General features: G+C 38.3%; 1 protein-coding gene across 1 annotated transcript in view; it reads left to right on the top strand.

Annotated features, from left to right (window-relative positions):
* LOC148897530 (uncharacterized) overlaps nucleotides 1–20581 on the top strand; it is a 68057-nt gene extending 47476 nt beyond the window's left edge. The window contains exon 4 of the mRNA XM_088995857.1: nucleotides 19453–20581. Coding sequence (XP_088851983.1) covers nucleotides 19453–19590 — 138 coding nt within the window. The 3' untranslated portion in view covers nucleotides 19591–20581. The remainder of the gene's footprint in view (nucleotides 1–19452) is intronic.
* The last annotated feature ends 4063 nt before the right edge of the window (nucleotides 20582–24644 follow it).

Here is a 24644-nt window from a genome sequence, read left to right as displayed (position 1 = left end):
TTGAAATTCTCAATGTGTTTGCATGCGTGTGTGTGTGTGTGTGTGTGTGTGTGTGTGTGTGTGTGTGTGTGTGTGTGTGTGTGTGTGTGTGTGTGTGTGTGTGTGGGTGGTTGGGTGGGTGGGTGCAAATGTTCCAATAACACACCCGCATGCACACATTCTAACCTTGACCCTCAAACACTTTAACCTTTAACCTAGAGCTGGAAAAAAATCAAAAATGCAATTTTAGCTTAGAAAGAGGTGGTTATTCACACAAACAAACACTCAACGGGGTCAAGGGTCAAATCGGCTCATTAGGTTTGACGCCAGTAGGCAAAAAAAAAAAAAAAACAAACAATTACAATATTTAGGAGTCATTTTCAAATGGTACCAAGTGCACAAACATTGTGATGAATTTGTTTTTTTTTTTTGGGGGGTTGAGAGATGACTTGATGACTTTAGAATACATTTCTATAGTTCTATCTATTTGCTATCCATTTGCTATCTATTAGCTAGCTACCTAGCTGGCAATATATTTGCTATCTATTAGCTAGCTACCTAGCTGGCAATATATTTGCTATCTATTAGCTAGCTACTTAGCTGGCAATATATTTGCTATCTATTAGCTAGCTACCTAGCTGGCAATATATTTGCTATCTATTAGCTAGCTACCTAGCTGGCAATATATTTGCTATCTATTAGCTAGCTACTTAGCTGGCAATATATTTGCTATCTATTAGCTAGCTACCTAGCTGGCAATATATTTGCTATCTATTAGCTAGCTACTTAGCTGGCAATATATTTGCTATCTATTAGCTAGCTACCTAGCTGGCAATATATTTGCTATCTATTAGCTAGCTACTTAGCTGGCAATATATTTGCTATCTATTAGCTAGCTACCTAGCTGGCAATATATTTGCTATCTATTAGCTAGCTACCTAGCTGGCAATATATTTGCTATCTATTAGCTAGCTACCTAGCTGGCAATATATTTGCTATCTATTAGCTAGCTACCTAGCTGGCAATATATTTGCTATCTATTAGCTAGCTACCTAGCTGGCAATATATTTGCTATCTATTAGCTAGCTACCTAGCTGGCAATATATTTGCTATCTATTAGCTAGCTACCTAGCTGGCAATATATTTGCTATCTATTAGCTAGCTACTTAGCTGGCTATCTATTTGCTATCCATTTGCTATTTTGAGAGTTTTGAAATGCGCTTAGAAATGAAATTTATGATTATTATGATTACGATGATTATGATTATGATCATCATTATTATTATTATTCATATTATTGTATTTTAATTTAAAACAGATTCTTACCTTATTATTATTATGATTATGATTACGATGATTATTATGATTATTATAATATCCTATTACCTAGACGACAGTATTTTTTTCACGCTTATCAACGAGGACACCCTTGACGAGTGGGCTTTGAGTGGCACAATAGCAGCCCGAGGTCACCCGGCTAACCCACTTAAAGTCGTCGTCCCCCCCCCCCCCCCAAAAAAAAAAAGGTGTTAGCGAGCTGACACGGCAACAAAACAGCGCTGTCGAGTGCTTGTCCATCAGTTGAACCTAACACTACTTCACTGTCTGCCGCACAATCAGCGCAGTGTGGAGTGATTTGAGCAACAGCCGCCGGCAAACACCCCCACCGCCGCGTTTCCCCCCCCCCCCCCCTCCAACTCTTGACGGCATTTATTTGGGAGGCCATCGGAGCCACTCAGCAATGGATGATGCACACGAGGCCCGTGAGTTGCTATCTGGGAATGTCTCAGGTGGCTTCTGTCATTGCTGTCACCGTTGGGATGAAGTGCTCTCGGTTTTGAACGGTCACGCGCAAAATTATCTCTATCTATCTATCTATCTATCTATCTATCTATCTATCTATCTATCTATCTATCTATCTATCTATCTATCTATCTATCTATCTATCTCTCTCTCTCTCTCTCTCTATACCTCTCTAGCTATCTCGCTCTCTATCTCTTTCTCTCTATCTATCTATCTCTACATCTATCTTTCTCTCTCTCTCTCTACATCTCTCTCTCTATCTCTCTACCTCTCTCTCTCTCTGTCTCTCTTTCTCTCCCTCTCTATCTATCTCTTCTCTCTCTACATCTCTCTATCTCTTTCTCTCCCTCTCTCTGTATCTCTATCTTTCTCTCTCTATCTCTATCTCTTTATCTCATTATCTCTTTCTATCTCTCTCTCTATCTGTCTATCTATGGATCTATCTCTCAATCTCTCTCTCCCTCTCTATCTAGCTCTTCTCTCTCTCTATCTCTACATCTCTCTCTTTCTCTATCTCTATCTCTCTACATCTCTCTCTCTCTCTCTCTCTCTCTCTCTCTCTCTCTCTCTCTCTCTCTCTCTCTCTCTCTCTCTCTCTCTCTCTCTCTATCTACATCTCTTTCTCTCTCTCATTATCTCTTTCTATCTCTCTCTTTCTCTCTCTCTCTCTACATCTCTCTCTTTCTCTGTCTATCTCTCTCTACATCTCTCTCTTTCTCTATCTCTCTCTCTCTCTACATCTCTCTCTTTATCTTTATCTATCTCTCTCTACATCTCTCTCTATCTACATCTCTTTCTCTCTCTCATTATCTCTTTCTATCTCTCGCTCTCTCTATCTCTACCTCTCTCTCTCTATCTACATCTCTTTCTCTCTCTCATTATCTCTTTCTATCTCTCTCTCGCTCTCTTTCTCTATCTCTCTCTACAGCTCTCTCTTTCTCTATCTCTATCTCTCTCTACATCTCTCTCTCTACCTCTCTCTCTCTCTCTCTCTCTCTCTACATCTCTTTCTCTGTCTATCTCTCTCTACATCTCTCTCTTTCTCTTTCTCTATCTCTCTCTCTCTACATCTCTCTTTTTATCTTTATCTATCTCTCTCTACATCTCTCTCTCTCTCTCTCTCTCTATCTACATCTCTTTCTCTCTCTCATTATCTCTTTCTATCTCTCGCTCTCTCTATCTCTACCTCTCTCTCTCTCTCTATCTACATCTCTTTCTCTCTCTCATTATCTCTTTCTATCTCTCTCTCTCTCTCTCTCTCTACATCTCTCTCTTTCTCTGTCTATCTCTCTCTACATCTCTCTCTTTCTCTTTCTCTATCTCTCTCTCTCTACATCTCTCTCTTTATCTTTATCTATCTCTCTCTACATCTCTCTCTCTCTCTCTCTATCTACATCTCTTTCTCTCTCTCATTATCTCTTTCTATCTCTCGCTCTCTCTATCTCTACCTCTCTCTCTCTCTCTCTCTATCTACATCTCTTTCTCTCTCTCATTATCTCTTTCTATCTCTCTCTCGCTCTCTTTCTCTATCTCTCTCTACAGCTCTCTCTTTCTCTATCTCTATCTCTCTCTACATCTCTCTCTCTCTCTACATCTCTCTCTTTCTCTATCTCTATCTCTATCTCTATCTACATCTCTCTCTATCTCTACCTCTCTCTCTCTCTCTCTCTCTCTCTCTCTCTCTCTCTCTCTCTCTCTCTCTCTCTCTCTCTCTCTCTCTACATCTCTCTCTTTCTCTATCTCTCTCTACAGCTCTCTCTTTCTCTATCTCTATCTCTCTCTACATCTCTCTCTCTCTCTCTCTCTCTCTCTACATCTCTCTCTTTCTCTACCTCTCTCTCTCTCTCTCTCTCTCTCTCTCTCTCTCTCTCTCTCTCTCTCCCTCCCTACCTATCTACTTCCCTAGCTAGCTAGCTGGCTAGCTATTTTTTTATGTTATTTTCTTTTCTTTTCTTTTTTATTGAGATGGCATTGAAAAAAATAGCAATGGAGGCAGACAATGTGGCACATTTGGATGATAATAACGATAATCCACGCTAGGCTATTGTTCCTTGTGGGAAGTTGAGGTTGCATTAGGTCACGGCTCATTCCAAAAATGCTACTTCATCCATTTTTATATACATAAAAAAAAGAAAAAAATCCAAAGACAAAGAGCTTCTTATTTATAGCCTTGTTTTCTTTCTTTCTTTTTTGTTTTCTTTCAAAGTGTCTTTCTAAAGCCTCGCAACTCCAAAGACTCGCCTTGTTTTTTTGTTCCGCTCCTTTTTTGTTTTTTTGTTTTTTTTTAAAGACTGAAATCATCACCAGAGAGACATCTGGTGCCAAAGAACATCGCGTGGGTGCCAACTCATAGCATCAAATGGCGCTAGCGACAAACTCAAACAAGACTGCGCCGCTTTTCTCGTCGTTGTTTATGCTTGACGTGACCTCAAACCGTTTTGTTTTTGGCTTCTCGTTGATTCCACGAAACAGGAAGTTACAACATCTCTGTACCCTTAAGGTGCAAATATAAGCTAGCGTGGAACAGAATTGGAAGTCTCCCCTCCTCCTCCCCCCCCAGGAGATGAAGCGAGTGGTTTTTGAAAAGTCTCCCCCACACAGGATGCGTTTTGGCCAAGACGTCTTGATTGTTAAGACCGCATTTGGATAATTCGACCCCAGAAAATAACAATTTACATTGTGGTCCACTGATGCGGAGCTTAATCAATGATGAAAAGAAAAGCCAACCAATGACCCTTGACAGAAATGTAAGACTTTTATTGTGGAAATCCGAAAGTACTTCCAAAGTAATACAAAATGTACGTATGTATGTATGTATGTATGTATGTATGTATGTATGTATGTATGTATGTATGTATGTATGTATGTAGTTAGGTATGTATGTATGTATGTATGTATGTATGTATGTATGTATGTATATAGGTAGGTAGGTAGGTGGGTCAGGTAGTTAGGTATGTATGTATGTATGTATGTATGTATGTATGTATGTATGTATGTAGGTAGGTGGGTCAGGTAGTTAGGTATGTATGTATGTATGTAGGTATGTATGTATGTATGTATGTAGGTATGTATGTATGTAGGTAGTTAGGTATGTATGTATGTATGTATGTATGTATGTATGTATGTATGTATGTATGTATGTATGTAGGTAGGTAGGTGGGTCAGGTAGTTAGGTATGTATGTATGTAGGTATGTATGTATGTATGTAGGTATGTATGTATGTAGGTAGTTAGGTATGTATGTATGTATGTATGTAGGCAGGTAGGTCAGGTAGGTAGGTATGTATGTATGTAGGTGGGTCAGGTAGTTAGGTATGTATGTATGTAGGTATGTATGTATGTATGTATGTATGTATGTATGTATGTATGTATGTATGTATGTATGTATGTATGTATGTAGATAGGTGGGTCAGGTAGTTATGTATGTATGTATGTATGTATGTATGTATGTAGGTAGGTGGGTCAGGTAGTTAGGTATGTATGTATGTATGTATGTATGTATGTATGTATGTATGTATGTATGTATGTATGTATGTATGTATGTATGTATGTATGTAGGTAGGTAGGTAGGTAGGTAGGTCAGGTAGGTAGGTATGTATGTATGTAGATAGGTGGGTCAGGTAGTTATGTATGTATGTATGTATGTATGTATGTATGTATGTATGTATGTATGTATGTATGTATGTATGTGTGTAGGTCAGGTAGTTAGGTATGTATGTATGTATGTATGTAGGTAGGTGGGTCAGGTAGTTAGGTATGTATGTATGTATGTATGTATGTATGTATGTATGTATATATGTATGTATGTATGTATGTAGATAGGTGGGTCAGGTAGTTAGGTATGTATGTATGTATGTATGTAGGTAGGTCAGGTAGTTAGGTATGTATGTATGTATGTATGTATGTATGTATGTATGTATGTAGGTAGGTAGGTGGGTCAGGTAGTTAGGTATGTATGTAGGTAGGTAGGTAGGTAGGTCAGGTAGTTAGGTATGTATGTATGTAGGTAGGTAGGTAGATGTACCTTTTCTTTTGGACACCATTGCTTGTGTGTCCTTTTTTTTGCATAACCCTGCCAACTTTGCTAAAAAAAAAAAAAAGAAGCTGAGTTGCAACCATCACCTCCTTGTCTGAGTTAATAACGCCGACAACCACGGGACAGTGACGAGCAGACGTTAGCGTGGAATGAGACAAGCGATGACGAGCGAGATAAAGTGCTGTCATGAGAGAAGTGACTCACTTCCCCGTTCTGTCACATTCGCTGGCATCTGACCGAGTGGGAAAAGCGAGACATTTCACTGCCCCCCCCCCCCTCCCCAGGGCGTGGGAGGCAGGAGAGAGGATTTACACCAGCAAAACCGCAGCTGTAATAACCCTGAAATGATCCAAAACCTCAAAACAGTCCATGCGATTTCGAAGCTTGAATTGGCCTGATCTTCATCACTTGAGAGACCAAAAAAAAAGGTCATAAATCATAACAGTCTTAATGTTCCGGAAATCAAACAAAGGTTGTTTTGTTTGATGGAGGTCAGGGTTGGGAGTGCTGGCTGGACTGGTGATGCTTGAAGCTTCTCGTCCCCCAGCTGTGTGCACACCCATCGGAAAGTTGTGTGAAGAAAAACGCCTTTGACACGATACAGCAAAACAACCATGTGTCTTTGTCTTGCAGCTAAGTGCTAATGTACAATGCCAAAATGTCACAGGTAACGTTGATTATATGGCCCTTCGCTATACACGCTATGTTATGCTATGCTATGCTATGCTATTTTTTTCTGACTAAAAGTGCCTTACTACAAATGGTAGTTTTTTTTTCGCGATTAGAAACTCCTTACTATACATGGTCGTTTTTTTGGGTGAAAAAAAACGCCTGACTATACATGGTCGTTTTTTTGGGGGTCAAAAACGCCTTACTATACATGGTCGTTTTTTTCGGCCAAAAACGCCTTACTATACATGGTCGTTTTTTTCAGGCTAAAAACACCTGACTATACATGGTCGTTTTTTTGGGGGGTCAAAAACGCCTTACTATACATGGTCGTTTTTTTTTGGGTCAAAAACGCCTTACTATACATGGTCGTTTTTTTCGGCTAAAAACGCCTTACTATACATGGTCGTTTTTTTTCAGGCTAAAAACACCTGAATATACATGGTCGGTTTTTTTGGGGGTCAAAAACGCCTTACTATACATGGTCGTTTTTTTTTGGGTCAAAAACGCCTTACTATACATGGTCGTTTTTTTCGGCTAAAAACGCCTTACTATACATGGTCGTTTTTTTCGGCCAAAAACGCCTTACTATACATGGTCGTTTTTTTTCAGGCTAAAAACACCTGAATATACATGGTCGGTTTTTTTGGGGGTCAAAAACGCCTTATTATACATGGTCGTTTTTTTCAGGCTAAAAACACCTGACTATACATGGTCGGTTTTTTTGAAAAAAACGCCTTACTATACATGGGGTCAAAAACGCCTTACTATACATGGTCGTTTTTTTGGGCTAAAAACGCCTTACTATACATGGTCGGTATTTTGGTCAAAAACACCTTACTATACATGGTCGTTTTTTTGGGCTAAAAACGCCTTACTATACATGGTCGTTTTTTCCTTCAAAAACGCCTTACTATACATGGTCGTTTTTTTTTTGGGCTAAAAACGCCTGACTATACATGGTCGTTTTTTTCGGCCAAAAACGCCTTACTATACATGGTCGTTTTTTTTTGGGCTAAAAACGCCTGACTATACATGGTCGTTTTTTTCAGGTGAAAAAAACGCCTTACTATACATGGTCGTTTTTTTTTCAGGCTAAAAACACCTGAATATACATGGTCGGTTTTTTTGGGGGTCAAAAACGCCTTACTATACATGGTCGTTTTTTTCAGGCTAAAAACACCTGACTATACATGGTCGGTTTTTTTGGGGGTCAAAAACGCCTTACTATACATGGTCGTTTTTTTGGGCTAAAAACGCCTTACTATACATGGTCGTTTTTTCCTTCAAAAACGCCTTACTATACATGGTCGGTATTTTGGTCAAAAACACCTTACTATACATGGTCGTTTTTTTTCAGGTGAAAAAAACGCCTTATGAAACATGGTCGTTTTTTTTTTTTTTTTAATTAAATGCCAATCACCACCAACACGGTCACTAAACAGAAGGTATCTCGATGAGCAAATGGTAAGAGCTGTGGTTTACCACCCCAGAGGTGCAGGGTTTGAGTCCCATGTTATGCACGGTCGTTTTTTTGGGCTAAAAACGCCTTACTATTCATGGTCGGTTTTGTTTGGGCTAAAACGCCTCACTATACATGGTGGTTTTTTTCAGGTGAAAAAAACGGCTGACTATACATGGTCATTTTTTTGGTCAAAAATGCCTTCCTATACATGGTCTTTTTTTGGGGCTAAAAACGCCTTACTATATATGGTGTTTTTTTTCCCCTCAAAAACACCTTACTATACATGGTCGTTTTTGGGCTAAAAACGCCTGACTATACATGGTCGTTTTTTTGGGCTAAAAATGCCTTACTATACATGGTCGTTTTTTTCAGGTGAAAAAAACGCCTTAGTATACATGGTCGTTTTTTTCGGCTAAAAACGCCTTACTATACATGGTCGTTTTTTTCAGGTGAAAAAAACGCCTTACTATACTGGTTGTGTTTTTGGGCTAAAAACGCCTTACTATAAATGATCGTTTTTTGAGATAAAAACGCCTTACTATACATGGTCGTTTTTTTGAGGTGAAAAAAACGCCTTACTATACATGGTCGTTTTTTGGGCTAAAAACGCCTTACTATACATGGTCGTTTTTTTCGGCTAAAAACGCCTTACTATACATGGTCGTTTTTTTCAGGTGAAAAAAACGCCTTACTATACATGGTCGTTTTTGGGCTAAAAACGCCTTACTATAAATGATCGTTTTTTGAGATAAAAACGCCTTACTATACATGGTCGTTTTTTTTCAGGCTAAAAACGCCTCATTTTTGGGTCAAAAACGGCATACTTTACATGGTCATTTTTTTCAGGCTAAAAACGCCTTACTATACATGGTGGTTTTTTTCTGGTGAAAAAAACGCCTTACTATACATGGTCGTTTTTGGGCTAAAAACGCCTGACTATACATGGTCATTTTTTTTGGCCTAAAAACGCCTTACTATACATGGTCGTTTTTTTCAGGTGAAAAAAACGCCTTACTATACATGGTCGTTTTTGGGCTAAAAACGCCTTACTATACATGGTCGTTTTTTTTTCGGCTAAAAACGCCTTACTATACATGGTCGTTTTTTTCAGGTGAAAAAAACGCCTTACTATACATGGTCGTTTTTGGGCTAAAAACGCCTTACTATAAATGATCGTTTTTTGAGATAAAAACGCCTTACTATACATGGTTGTGTTTTTGGGCTAAAAACGCCTCACTATACATGGTCGTTTTTTTTCAGGCTAAAAACGCCTCATTTTTGGGTCAAAAACGGCATACTTTACATGGTCATTTTTTTCAGGCTAAAAACGCCTTACTATACATGGTCGTTTTTTTGGCCTAAAAACGCCTTACTATACATGGTCGTTTTTTTTCAGGTGAAAAAAACGCCTTACTATACATGGTCGTTTTTGGGCTAAAAACGCCTTACTATACATGGTCGTTTTTTTCGGCTAAAAACGCCTTACTATACATGGTCGTTTTTTTCAGGTGAAAAAAACGCCTTACTATACATGGTCGTTTTTGGGCTAAAAACGCTTGACTATACATGGTCGTTTTTTTTCAGGCTAAAAACGCCTTACTATACATGGTCGTTTTTTTCAGGTGAAAAAAACGCCTTACTATACATGGTCGTTTTTGGGCTAAAAACGCCTGACTATACATGGTCGTTTTTTTGGCCTAAAAACGCCTTACTATACATGGTCGTTTTTTTCAGGTGAAAAAAACGCCTTACTATACATGGTCGTTTTTGGGCTAAAAACGCCTTACTATACATGGTCGTTTATTTCGGCTAAAAACGCCTTACTATACATGGTCGTTTTTTTCAGGTGAAAAAAACGCCTTACTATACATGGTCGTTTTTGGGCTAAAAACGCCTTACTATACATGGTCGTTTTTTTCGGCTAAAAACGCCTTACTATACATGGTCGTTTTTTTCAGGTGAAAAAAACGCCTTACTATACATGGTCGTTTTTGGGCTAAAAACTCCTGACTATACATGGTCGTTTTTTTTCAGGCTAAAAACGCCTTACTATACATGGTTGTGTTTTTGGGCTAAAAACGCCTTACTATAAATGATCGTTTTTTGAGATAAAAACGCCATGGTTGTGTTTTTGGCCTAAAAACGCCTTACTATACATGGTCGTTTTTGGGCTAAAAACGCCTTACTATACATGGTCGTTTTTTTCGGCTAAAAACGCCTTACTATACATGGTCGTTTTTTTCAGGTGAAAAAAACGCCTTACTATACATGGTCGTTTTTGGGCTAAAAACGCCTTACTATACATGGTCGTTTTTTTGGGCTAAAAACGCCTTACTATACATGGCCGTTTTTGGGCTAAAAACGCCTGACTATACATGGTCGTTTTTTTGGGCTAAAAACGCCTTACTATACATGGTCGTTTTTGGGCTAAAAATGCCTTACTATACATGGTCGTTTTTTTCGTCTAAAAATGCCTTACTCTACATGGTCGTTTTTTTGGGCTAAAAACGCCTTACTATACATGGCCGTTTTTGGGCTAAAAACGCCTGACTATACATGGTCGTTTTTTTGGGCTAAAAACGCCTTACTATACATGGTCGTTTTTTTGGGCTAAAAACGCCTTACTATACATGGCCGTTTTTGGGCTAAAAACGCCTGACTATACATGGTCGTTTTTTTGGGCTAAAAACGCCTTACTATACATGGTCGTTTTTTTCAGGTGAAAAAAACGCCTTACTATACATGGTTGTGTTTTTGGGCTAAAAACGCCTTACTATAAATGATCGTTTTTTTGAGATAAAAACGCCTTACTATACATGGTTGTGTTTTTGGCCTAAAAACGCCTTACTATACATGGTCGTTTTTGGGCTAAAAACGCCTTACTATACATGGTCGTTTTTTTCGGCTAAAAACGCCTTACTATACATGGTCGTTTTTTTCAGGTGAAAAAACACCTTACTATACATGGTCGTTTTTGGGCTAAAAACGCCTTACTATACATGGTCGTTTTTTTGGGCTAAAAACGCCTTACTATACATGGCCGTTTTTGGGCTAAAAACGCCTGACTATACATGGTCGTTTTTTTGGGCTAAAAACGCCTTACTATACATGGTCGTTTTTGGGCTAAAAATGCCTTACTATACATGGTCGTTTTTTTCGTCTAAAAATGCCTTACTCTACATGGTCGTTTTTTTGGGCTAAAAACGCCTTACTATACATGGCCGTTTTTGGGCTAAAAACGCCTTACTATACATGGTCGTTTTTTTCGGCTAAAAACGCCTTACTATACATGGCCGTTTTTGGGCTAAAAACGCCTGACTATACATGGTCGTTTTTTTGGGCTAAAAACGCCTTACTATACATGGTCGTTTTTGGGCTAAAAATGCCTTACTATACATGGTCGTTTTTTTCGTCTAAAAATGCCTTACTCTACATGGTCGTTTTTTTGGGCTAAAAACGCCTTACTATACATGGCCGTTTTTGGGCTAAAAACGCCTTACTATACATGGTCGTTTTTTTCGGCTAAAAACGCCTTACTATACATGGTCGTTTTTTGAGATAAAAACGCCTTACTATACATGGTTGTGTTTTTGGGCTAAAAACGCCTTACTATAAATGATCGTTTTTTGAGATAAAAACGCCTTACTATACATGGTCGTTTTTTTGGGCTAAAAACGCCTTACTATACATGGTCGTTTTTTTCAGGCTAAAAACGCCTACTATACATGGTCGTTTTTTTTCAGGTGAAAAAAACGCCTTACTATACATGGTCGTTTTTTTCAGGCTAAAAAGACCTGACTATACATGGTCGTTTTTTTTGGGGGTCAAAAACGCCTTACTATACATGGTCGTTTTTTTGGGCTAAAAACGCCTTACTATACATGGTCGTTTTTTTCAGGTGAAAAAAAACGCCTTACTATACATGGTCATTTTTTTCAGGCTAAAAACGCCTTACTATACATGGTCGTTTTTTTCAGGCTAAAAACGCCTTACTATAAATGATCGTTTTTTGAGATAAAAACGCCTTACTATACATGGTTGTGTTTTTGGGCTAAAAACGCCTTACTATAAATGATCGTTTTTTTAGATAAAAACGCCTCATTTTTGGGTCAAAAACGGCATACTTTACATGGTCATTTTTTTCAGGCTAAAAACGCCTTACTACATGGTCGTTTTTTTCAGGCTAAAAACGCCTTACTATAAATGATCGTTTTTTGAGATAAAAACGCCTTACTATACATGGTTGTGTTTTTGGGCTAAAAACGCCTTACTATAAATGATCGTTTTTTTAGATAAAAACGCCTCATTTTTGGGTCAAAAACGGCATACTTTACATGGTCATTTTTTTCAGGCTAAAAACGCCTTACTATACATGGTCGTTTTTTTCAGGCTAAAAACGCCTTACTATAAATGATCGTTTTTTGAGATAAAAACGCCTTACTATACATGGTTGTGTTTTTGGGCTAAAAACGCCTTACTATAAATGATCGTTTTTGAGATAAAAACGCCTTACTATACATGGTCGGGGTTTTTTCAGGCTAAAAACGCCTCATTTTTGGGTCAAAAACGGCATACTTTACATGGTCATTTTTTTCAGGCTAAAAACGCCTTACTATACATGGTCGTTTTTTTTTTTCTTTTTTTTTAGGGGGGGGGGTCAAAAACGCCTTACTTACTAACTTACTATGCTATGCTTGCTCTTTCTGTCTATCCGTGCGTCCGTCCATCCATCCACCCAACAAACCCCATCCAACCATCCAAACATCCTTTCTTTCACCTTTTTATCTTAAACATAGTTTTGGTCTGAGCAGAAAAACAGTGATTTGGCAAGTTTTTTTTTAACAGAGAATAGCCCAAAATAACGAAATAAATAAATAAAATCACTGAAGTGGACATCAAATGTGGCCTAACCATCCCATCACATTTCCTCAGATATGTGTCCGTGCGTGCGTGTGTTTGTGTGTGTGTGTGTGTGTGTGTGCGTGCACGTGTGTTTGTGTGCATGCGTGTGTGTTTTATCTCTCAGCATGCACATGCCATTTCTGCTTGAGCAAGATTCTTATTGTTATTGTGGTCATAGCTGCGTAGAACCGCGCCGCATCATCACGGGGAGTGTAATATTAGAAACAGCTCTCAGTATGACGCCGCACGGTTTAGCGCCGCTGAAAATCGAATGATAACACGTTGGATTGTCGAGAACATCATGTTCACATTTAAGTCGGAGGTAGTGTGCAGGGGTGGGGATTGCGGGCCAGCTGCCAAACAATGAAACATGACAAGCGATCAATCCTACCTTCACAAATTAAACGCCTTACTAATCATGGTCATTTTAGCCAACTAACCAATGGCAAATCACTACATTTGAATCTCGGTGAAAAGGTGGTTTATTTCAGTCGTATAATGCAAAAAAATGTGGAATTTATACAGTGATACCTCAACTTACGAACTTCCCAGAATGTGTGTGTAAGGCGAAAAGTTCTTCTGCTAAGCATTTATTCCCCATAAGAAATGATTCAAAATGAGAATAATCCGTTCCCGAGGTCCCCATAAAACATAATTTTCGACTGAATAAGCCTTCAAACTACACAAAATATACCTTATTTTATGTATAAATAAATAAACTGGACAGTATAATAAAGTCGGCTTTTTCAGGGTGTTGTATTTGTGGGTGTCGTTATAATAATAATAATAATAATAATAATAATAATAATAAATTTTATTTAAAAGCGCCTATCAAAACTCTCAAGGTCACTTTACAGTCACAGTTTTTTCTTTGAGCAGCGGCAGTCACACGCGCCAGCGTTCACTCAACCCGGAATAACTCAGATAGAAAGCTAGCTAGCTAGCTGATAGAAAGCTAGCGAGCTAGATAGCTGATAGAAAGCAGATAGAAAGCTAGCTAGATACTAGATATAAAGCTAGCGAGCTAGTTGATAGCAAGCTAGCCAGCTAGATAGCTGATAAAAAGCAGATAGAAAGCTAGCTAGATACTATATATAAAGCTAGCGAGCTAGTTGATAGCAAGCTAGCTAGCTAACTCATAGAAATCTAGCTAGTTAGCTGATAGAAAGCTAGCTAGCTGTTATTATTTCTTTTTTCCTCTTCACTTCTTTTTATTTCCCTGGCCTAGCTGTCTATCTGTCTATCTAACTAGCTATTTCCTATCTAGCTAGCTACCTAGCTATCTATTTGATATACATTAGCTGTCTAGCTGGCTATATATTAGCTATCTAGCTGGTTAGCTATTAGCAATCTATTGGCTAGCTTTCCATCTATTTGAGTTACTTCCGGGTTGAGTGAACGCCGGCGCGTGTGGCTGCCGCTGCTTACCCACAGAAAAACTGATCTTGTGACTGTAAAGTGACCTTGAGAGTTTTGAAAGGCGCTTAGAAATGAAATTATTATTATTATTTGACATTCATGACCCTCGATCCTGCCACGTTAGCACACAAGTCAGAGCAAAAACGCTGGCTTTGCCACTTTCAACCGTATTTGACAGCACACTTTCAACGTCTTTGTCAAAAAAATGTCAACAATGTCCATTGATGGAAAAAGAAAATGACGTCTGAATCCAATCTGTCCTCGGTGGGAGTACATTTAATGACTCTAAAGATTAAGAAGTTGAAGGAACAGCTCAGCTCAGAAGAAAAAAAAGTGTGAAAAAATGGCTGCAACATTGCAAAAAGAAAAAAAAAAAAAGGGGGGGGGGCTCTCATCTGGTTTCACTTTAACAAATAGACTTTCCTTCGTCCACTCATGGAGAGCTCATGTTTCCTATCCGTGTAGGTGTGGCCTTCTATTTGGGTCACAAACCGGAATTCTCAAAGTATCCGCCGCGCAAGGCCTTTTTTTTTTAAATGAAGTGATCCATGATGGAAATGAGGTCATGTTATTTTTATATGAAGGTAAAGATGTCGCTGCTTGATGTCGAGGCAAACTGGGAGACAGCTGGGACACGTCTGCCCGACGATTTGATGCTGAAAATGAACCCCCCATCCCCCTCTCCCCTAGTCGGCTTGTCGGACGAAATAGTGTGCAGAAACGCGCTGGTTATGGAGGGTAGAGGTGAAGCACGTTGAGCAATCAAATGAAAAAAAAGAGCTACGGTGCTTCTTTGAAGTCGGAGACCTAAATTTCAGCTCGCTAACACATACAGTGAGACCTCAACTTACAAACTTTTCGTCTTACAAACGTCAAATTTATGAAAATTAAACCTTATAATAAGCACTATTTTCATAATACTAGCCACTTTGTGTCGGAACAAAAGCTCGAAGAAGAACTGGCTTGATCCACACACACACACACACACACACACACACAAAAAAAGTTTGATTCGCTTTTCCCAATGACTCATCTCAACCTCACCTTGCTGGAATGCTTATCAACAACAGATGTTGATATGCTTGTTTTGTTCTCAACTAAAAAGTTTTCTTAATTTCAAGTCGCAAAAGCTGATCGGTTTTCAGCAACTCTCATTTATTGCGCAGTCATCAAATGTTCATTTCGAAGCGCCTTTCAAAACTCTCAAGGTCACTTTACAGTCACAGGAGAAAGTTTTTCTGTGGGTGAGCAGCGGCAGCCACACGCACCAGCGTTCACTCAACCCCGACGTAACTCAAATAGATAGAAAGCTAGCTAACTAGCTAATGGATAGCTAATAAATAGGTAATAGATAGCTAGATAGCCAACAGCTAGCCAGCTACACAGCTTACAGCCAGCTAGCTAGACAGCTAATAGTTAGCCAGCTAGCTAATGGATAATAATAATAATAATAATAATAATAATAATAATAATAATAATAATAAAGTCTCGTTATAATAATATATATATATATCGATATAATAATTACATACATATTTTTTCGGATAATAATATAACGAGACTTTACTGTATTTAATTTCAGCAGCCATTCGCACCAGCGTTCACTCGACCAGGAAGAAACACAGCAGCAAAGTTATGATATGTGCTTATTATGACCCATGTAAATGAGTTTTTCCGCAAGACCTAATACATACCCAGATAGCCAACAGCTAGCCAACTAATAGCTAACAGCTAGCTAGTTAATGGATGGCTAATACAATATCATTTGTAACAGACCGAAAACTGTTTTTTCCCCCCTCGGAATGTCACAAAGACTTACGATTATTATGATAGCTTACAGATAACCAGCTAGCCAGCTAATAGATAGCTCATAGATAGCCAGCCAGCTAGTTAGCTATCCACTCCAGTGCCAGGGTTTTTGTCATTGTCACTCACATCAAATTTTAACATGTATTTGTGACATACAGTAAAGTCTCGTTATATCGATATCGGATACAGTAAAGTCTCGTTATATCGATATTCAAGGGAGTCCGAAAAAATATCGATATAACCGGGACTATCGATATATCCGACCCTGTTTGCATGTAATTTTCTCCGTGCGTGCATAGAAATAGTATCGATATTACCGGGACTATCGATATATCCGATATCGATATAACGAGACTTTACTGTATATCGATAGTCCCGGTTATATCGATACTATTTCTATGCACGCACGGAGAAAATTACATGCAAACAGGGTTGGATATATCGATAGTCCCGTTTATATCGATATTTTTTCGTACTCCCTTGAATATCGATATAATGAGACTTTACTGTATTTTGATGCCCTGATTTTTATGGTTAATAAAACATTTATGTCTGAATTTTAGGGCGCTTGTAACGGATTAGGGCATTTACATGGAAAAAGTGTCTTGACTTACAAACATTTTCAACTTGGCAAATTTCTTCCAGAACTATTTTTTTTTTTTTAAGTAGAGGTACCAGTTAAGTCATTGACTGCCAGGCGTGCAAAAATGTGCCCAGTCCAGTGCCAGGGTTTTTGTCGTTTTTACTTGAATTGCAGGAACCACAGAATATTGAGTTTTAGGACTACATAAATATTCAATTGTGAATGGCAGTGAATGAGTTAAATGCCGAAAATGACAAACGAGGCCGCTCAACTCGGTCACCAAGTCTGCACACGACCAACACGGCGGGTTTTCACTGCTAGCTAACAAAACCGCCTCATCGCCTTTCTTTGATGACGCTTTCCATCAAAACGCATTTCAGGGAATTCTTGGAGCGGGCAGCTGACAGCTGGCATGCTCCGACACATCGCGAGCGTGCAGATGGCGGAAATGTCTTACTGGAATCACACCGGATTCAACACCTGTCTACGATTACGTTTGACAGCGTGCTGGCGCGTTTGGATGCTTGTTTGCTAAATATGCATTTCATTGTTTTTGGCTGGTTTCTCCGTGAAGACGTCAACGGACACAGAATTGATAATTAGGTTATGAGAGTTTTACATCCGCTGGTGGGGGATGGAACTTTGTCTGGATATGAATCCTTTCACGCATCTGATAATAAGTTAAGCTATCCGCTGTATTAAATGAAAATATGAATGAAAACTTGATGACATGAATTCCTTTTTGGGACATTTGACGCAACCACGCCTTCCTGAAATCGAGATAGGGAAGGGGAAACAGATTCAATTTGGATTTGCCCGGTCCCATGTTTGACAGCATTTATGTATTTATTTATTTATTTATATTAGTTTACTTATTTACCTTTGTATGTATTTGTTTATTTATCAGTTTGAATACATATTTGTGTTTCTGTATTTATCAATGTATATTTATTTATGTATTCATTTATTAGTTTATTTATTTATTTGTTTACTCATTTATTGATTTGCCTTTTTAATTTATTTATTTATTTATTTATTTATTAGTTTACTTATTTATTTACCTTTGTATTTATTTAATTGTTTATTTTTTTGTTTATTTATCAGTTGGAATATGTATTTGTGTTTCTGAATTTATTAATGTATTTATTTATTTATTTATTCATTTATAAGTGTATTTATTTATCCGTTTACTTATTTATTTATTTGCATTTTTATTTATTTATTTACTTATATTAGTTTACTTATTTACCTTGGTATGTATTTGTTTATTTATCAGTTTGAATATTTATTTGTGTTTCTGTATTTATCAATGTAGTTATTTATTTATGTATTCATTTATTAGTTTATTCGTTTACTTATTTATTTATTTATTCATTTACTTATTTATTTACCTTTGTATTTATTTATTTATTGGTTTATTTATCAGTTTGAATATGTATTTGTGTTTCTGAATTTATTGATGTATTTATTTATTTATTTATTCATTTATAAGTGTATTTATTTATCCGTTTACTTATCTATTTATTTGCATTTTTATTTATATATTTACTTATATTAGTTTACTTATTTACCTTGGTATGTATTTGTTTATTTTTCAGTTTGAATACGTATTTGTTTTTCTGTATTTATCAATGTAGTTATTTATTTATGTATTCATTTATTAGTTTATTTGTTTATTCGTTTACTTATTTATTTATTCGTTTACTTATTTATTTACCTTTGTATTTATTTATTTGTTTATTTATCAGTTTGAGTATGTATTTGTGTTTCTGAATTTATTGATGTATTTATTTATTTATTGATTTATAAGTGTATTTATTTATCCGTTTACTTATTTATTTATTTGCATTTTTATTTATTTATTTACTTATATTATTTTACTTATTTACCTTGGTGTGTATTTGTTTATTTATCAGTTTGAATACGTATTTGTGTTTCTGTATTTATCAATGTAGTTATTTATTTATGTATTCATTTATTAGTTTATTCGTTTACTTATTTATTTATTTGCCTTTAGCGATGTATTTATTTATATATTTGTTCATTAGTTTACTTATTTTTTATTTACCTTTGTATTTCTTGATGTATTTATTTATTTGTCCGTTTGACTATGTATCTTTATTTATTTATTTATTTATCTAATTATTAATTTATTTACTTGTTTGGATGATTATTTGTGTTTCTGTATGTATGTATTTATTTGTTTGTTAATTTGTCAGTTTGAATATTTATTTGTGTTTCTGTATTTGTTTGTATGTATGTATGTATTTAATTATTTGTTTATGTACCCATGTAGTTATTTATTTATGCCTTTATTTACTTGTTTGGATATTTATTTGTGTTTCTGTACTTATTTATTTATTTACATATTCGTTTATTTACATGTCTTGATATTTATTTATGAGTTTGTTTATTTGTTCACTAATTTGAATATTTATTTGTTTCTGAATTGAGGTATTTATTTATCAGTTTGAATATTTATTTCTCACTGTATAATTTATTTATTTATGTACAGTAAAGTCTCGTTATATCGATATTCAAGGGAGTCCGAAAAAATATCGATATAACCGGGACTATCGATATATCCGACCCTGTTTGCATGTAATTTTCTCCGTGCGTGCATAGAAATAGTATCGATATAACCGGGACTATCGATATATCCGATATCGATATAACGAGACTTTACTGTATTTATAATTTTTTTATATATCCCGCGGAAGTGACTTTTGAGATCGCCGCACTGGATAAAAAAGGGTAACCCAACCTCCTCATATCTTTCTGCCAGCAGCGTGCATGCACGGCTGAGAGGTTGGCGCTGATAGTGGTGGGGGTTGCCCCTATGCCACCTTCGATTGCACCGATGACCTCATACCAGACGGATACGCTGTTCAGACAGGGGGAGCTGAGATTCTACCACCACACATGACGATGCTGGTGATCATCGTCATGTTGATGTTGTCACTGGATAGTCACCAGCAGCAGGTTACTGGAATCCATCCATCCAGTTCCCACACGGCCTATCCTTATCCTGAACAAGGTCGCGAGGGTTGCTGGTGCCTGTTCCAGATCATTTTTGATGAACTGGACATCAGCCAGGGCATATAGAGAGAGCCCGGCGAGTCTACCATGACACCATCGGCAACTGTTACTGGAATCCTCATGAGAATATGCGAACAAAAAAAAAAAAATGCTCAGTCGGGTGTCTGTTTCTTATTTCAACAACAGTCACTCGACCGCAGACCATTGACAAGGTCCGTCTGGTGATGTAAAAACATCTCTCCCCATCGTATGATCTTGATATGATTCACAGCTCCGTTTCCAGCGGATATGTGCCTGGCGAAAGCTTTCGGCGCGGAGGATTGGCCTCAAAGCAAGGGGCCGCTTTGTTGCGGTGGGAAGCGACGCGGCTATCTGGCTAGCGATCTCTTGCGGCATGGATTTCGGGTTGTAGGAAAGTCAACACGCCAGAAATCCCCTGAATGAAGTGCTACCATCTACTGCCGCTTCTGTCTACACCCCACGGCGGCGAATGAGTTCTTTCATCGTTCACGAGGGTGACTTCACCCTGATTAATGGCCGTGTTTGCAACAATGAGTCATATCATGACATGGCGGAGAGCGTTTGAGAATTGATGTTTAGCTGAGGTTCCAAGTACAGTGAGACCTCAACTTACGAATTGAATTGGTTCCCAGACAGAGTGTGTAAGGTGAAAAGTGTGTATCTCAAAAAACAATTTCCCGTAGGAAACCATTAAAATGGGAATAATCCGTTCCTGGGTTTTCATAAAATATAGTTTTTAACTAAATAAGCCTTAAAACTACACACAACATACCTTATTCTATGTATAATAAATGTGCTATTGTATTGTAATGAAAGAAATACAGTGCATTGTGGGTTTTCTTTGGTCCCATCATAGTAAAATTATCAGCAAAAAGCTCCAAGTAGGCGATCGACGTGTGCATTCAATGAGAGGGGGTGTGCAAAGTAGCGCCGGCTGGAGCGCTGTTCGGTCGTGTGCTTCCGCCAAAGATCACTCCGCCAGCCGTGGTGGGTGTGTATTATGAAAATAGTGCTTATTATATTATTCATAAATTAGAAGTTCTTAAGACGAAGTTTGTAAGATAAGGTGTTTGTAAATTGAGGTCTCACTGTATTGACTATGTTCGCTTTGATGATTTAAAGGACACCATTTTTTTTGTTTCCTAACTGACATCAGAAAAACGTTTTATAGCATCTAAAATACCCCAAAAAATGCAGGCTGATATTTTTAGTCAAATGCAAAACCTCAAAAAAAATGACACCAGTTCGTGACGTCACGCCAAGACGTCTTGCCTTGCTCGAGAATCAAAACAATGGCTTCAGATTCGGAGAATATGCTTTCTTGTTACACATCCAGTTATGAATATGATTCAAATAGTTCTGAAGAGGAAAGTATACATGTTTGCAATAAATTAAAGAAGGTCTTCCAGCTCATTTTGAAGGCTCAAAAGCTAGTCCACATCTTGCATTTTGGATTGGCTACAGACTCCCCGCGACCGAGAACACGAGAGGCAGCATTAAAACGCCATTAACGGATGGAAAACTAAGTAAGGTATGGCCCATTAGCAAACAGTTCCACTTCTGATCATGACATAAAAAAGGGAATTGAACTGCTGTGTTGATGGAAATTTGTAATGGGTGCCGGAAAATACGATACTGGCAATTTGCTCCTTCCACAGATTTGACAGAATATGGATTGTTTTGGAGATGACGGACTTTCTTCCGCATCCGGACCAGGACGAAAAAAAAATTATCACTCGGAAAAAACATTTCTACTCACACTTGACACATGCAGTGAAAAGGCCACCAGTCATCAAGGACAAGCAACATCGATGAAAAGCTTTCTTCAGCAGTCATCTGTACCTCTTAGAAAGTGTTGAACGTTTCGCTCCTCGTCCAAAAAGCTTTGGCAGCGAACTCAAATTTACCAGCAAAATTTTAGTTCGCTGACAAAGCTTTTCAGATGAGGAGTGAAACATCCGACACCTTCAAAGAAGTACAGATGACGGCTGAAGAAAGCTTTTCATCGATGTTGAGTGAACGCTGGCGCATGTGGCTGCCACTGCTCACCCACAGGAAGACTTGATCCTGTGCAAGGTCGTGAGGGTTAAAGTTTTTCTGTGGGTGAGCAGCGGCAGCCACATGCGCCAGCGTTCACTCAACCCCGAAGTAACTCAAATAGATAGAAATCTAGCTAACTAGCTAATGGATAGCTAATAAATAGGTAATAGATAGCTAGATAGCCAACAGCTAGCCAGCTAGACAGCTTAGAGCCAGCCAGCTAGACAACTAATAGTTAGCCAGACTCACGCTGAATATCCCGGATGTCTTGTTTTTGAGTTGGTGACGAGTCCGAACGTGACGTCACTGAAGGAACGCCCCTGACCGAAAAAAGGACACATTGTAGCAGTCCTTCCATCACGTCAATATATTTTGCTGTACTTGTTTGGTCTAAAAACGTCATGTTGCACCAAAAAGAGCCAGAAGAGGGCGACCAAGCTCCATGTAAGGAATTTATCAGCCTGTGGAAACGGGCTGATTAATTCCTCACACGGAGCTTGGTCGCCATTTTCTGCCTCTTTTTTGGGGATACATTTTCCCCCAATGTTGCCTCAAAATGACACGGAATAAATTATTTAATCGATTGCAAACATGTATGTATGTCTTTCCTCTTCAGAACTATTCATAACTGGATATGTAACAAGAAAGCATATTCTCCAAATCTGAAGCCATTTTTTTGATTCTCCAGCAATGCAAGACGTCTTGGCGTGACGTCACAAACTGGGGGCGGGACTTTCTGTGAATACCAATTCGCAGCTCAATTTTTTGCAGATTTTGGACACTTTAAGTCATTTTTATTGGTGTTTTGCATTTGACTAAAAATATCATACTGCACGTTTTGGGTATTTTAGATGCTATAAAACGTTTTTCTGATGTCAGTTAGGAAACAAAAAAGTGACGTCGGTTGTCCTTTAAATACAGCGCGAGAAACGCTAGACTCTCTTTCTTCATCAGAAAAAAAAGAGTTCATTCCCAAGAACCCCCCCTAACCCTCCCTTTTTTGGGGGGGAACACTGGTTCTTACTTCAGGGCTGCCCTTGCAACCACAAGGTTCACCACGACGAACTTTGTGGCCTGTCGTGGGGTTAGAGGTTGAGAGCTTAGCCCTAGAGGCTCTGGGCCGCAGTATCGGTAGCTGCCCGTTATACTGGAAGATCATACTCGGCGAGTTGATTTGCGAGGTTTACGCCGAGCACAGGCGGGATTGTCAAACAAAGCTGTTTATAGCCCGAGTGTTTACCTACTATCCTGCCTTGAGGGCGAAGAACATACATTTGACTGGCTATTATGCTAAAATGACGCAACGTTTGAGGTCAGGTAAGCTTCAGTGTCAACGTGACAGCAAAATGGTTTCCAAATCATGGCGTCTATTTTAAGACTTTTTTTTTCTGTAGGGAAGAGATCATTAGGGCGACAAAGTGGCACATTGCACTTTTTTTTTTTTTTTGAACAGCGCTCACATCGGGCCTGCTGACCCCCGGGCTAGAATAAACATTCCATTTGGCCTTCATGACTCGCCAGTAATTACCCAGACTGCCCCAGGGCCTGACTCACTCACTGCCAAGCCAGCCAACTGCCTTGTTGGCTGATTTTTTTTTTTTTTTTTTTACTAGCGAACAGACACACAAGCACACATTACAAAGAACATACAAGCATTGCCCCTACCCCCACCTCCCCCCGAAGAAAAAAAATGTTTCACAGGTTAATGAATCCAATGAAAGGCTCGTTAAATCGCCCTCATAAAACTCCCAAGTTAGGAGATTCTTCCCAAAGGGAAACGACTTCATGTGCTTGTTCTAGTTGATCCATCCTTAAAGGTTTAAAATGAAATGCAACCATGTGAGACACACACACACATACACACACACACACATACACACACACACGCACACACACATACACACACACACACACATACACGCACACACACATACACGCACACACACACACACACACACACACACACACACACGAAGACCGACACAGAAGACTGATTGTCCCCCTTGTCCGGCTCCACTCACTCATTATCTGTGTAACTGGGTGTCTGGGAACTTTAGCTCAGTGGCCGAGCCGGGTCTCCGTATTGCAGACAAAAACATTTGAGTCGTGATGATTAACCTTTAAAGGACAAACGACACCATATTTTTGTTTCCTAACTGAAAAATGTTTTTATAGCATGTAAAATACCCAAAACATGCAGGCTGGTATTTTTAGTCAAATGCAAAACACCAATAAACTGACTGATGACGTAAAGTGTCCCAAAACTACTTCAAAATGACCCCGGAAATGGCGAGATTCAGAAGGTCCCGCCCCCTTATTCGTGACGTCCCACCAAGACGTCTTGCCTTGCTCGAGAATCAAAACAATGGCTTCAGATTCGGAGAAGATGTTTTCTTGTTACTCATCCAGTTATGAATATGATTCAAATAGTTCCGAAGAGGAAAGCATAAATGTTTGCAATCGATTAAAGAAGTACTTGTGTTTCAATTCGAGCCATAATTTGTAAAATGACTTCAAATGACTTCTACTGAGTGTATTTTATAAAGATTCCACGACATATAGCTATATTTTACGTTTTAAGACTTGCGCTGAATATTCAGGAATTCTTGTTTTCGAGTTAATGACGATGCCTGACGTGACGTCACGTCAGGAACGCCCCTGACCGAGAAAGTGACACACAATGCATTTTGGGTACTTTGTTTGGTCTGAAAACTTTGTGTTGATGGCGAAATTAGAAGGAGAAAACATAAATACCGCAATGGTGAATCATTGTGTGTTGCACCATGACTACTATTTGATAGTAGTTGACACAAATTCCCAGCAGACAAATCATTTCCATTTCCAACAGAGCTTGGGTGCCATCTTGTGCATTTTCTGGGC

The sequence above is a fragment of the Hippocampus bargibanti genome, linkage group LG05 (assembly GCF_051943395.1).
Source record: "Hippocampus bargibanti isolate YZ-2025 linkage group LG05, ASM5194339v1, whole genome shotgun sequence".
Lineage (NCBI taxonomy): Eukaryota > Metazoa > Chordata > Actinopteri > Syngnathiformes > Syngnathidae > Hippocampus > Hippocampus bargibanti.
This window is presented reverse-complemented; position numbering and strand designations above follow the sequence as displayed.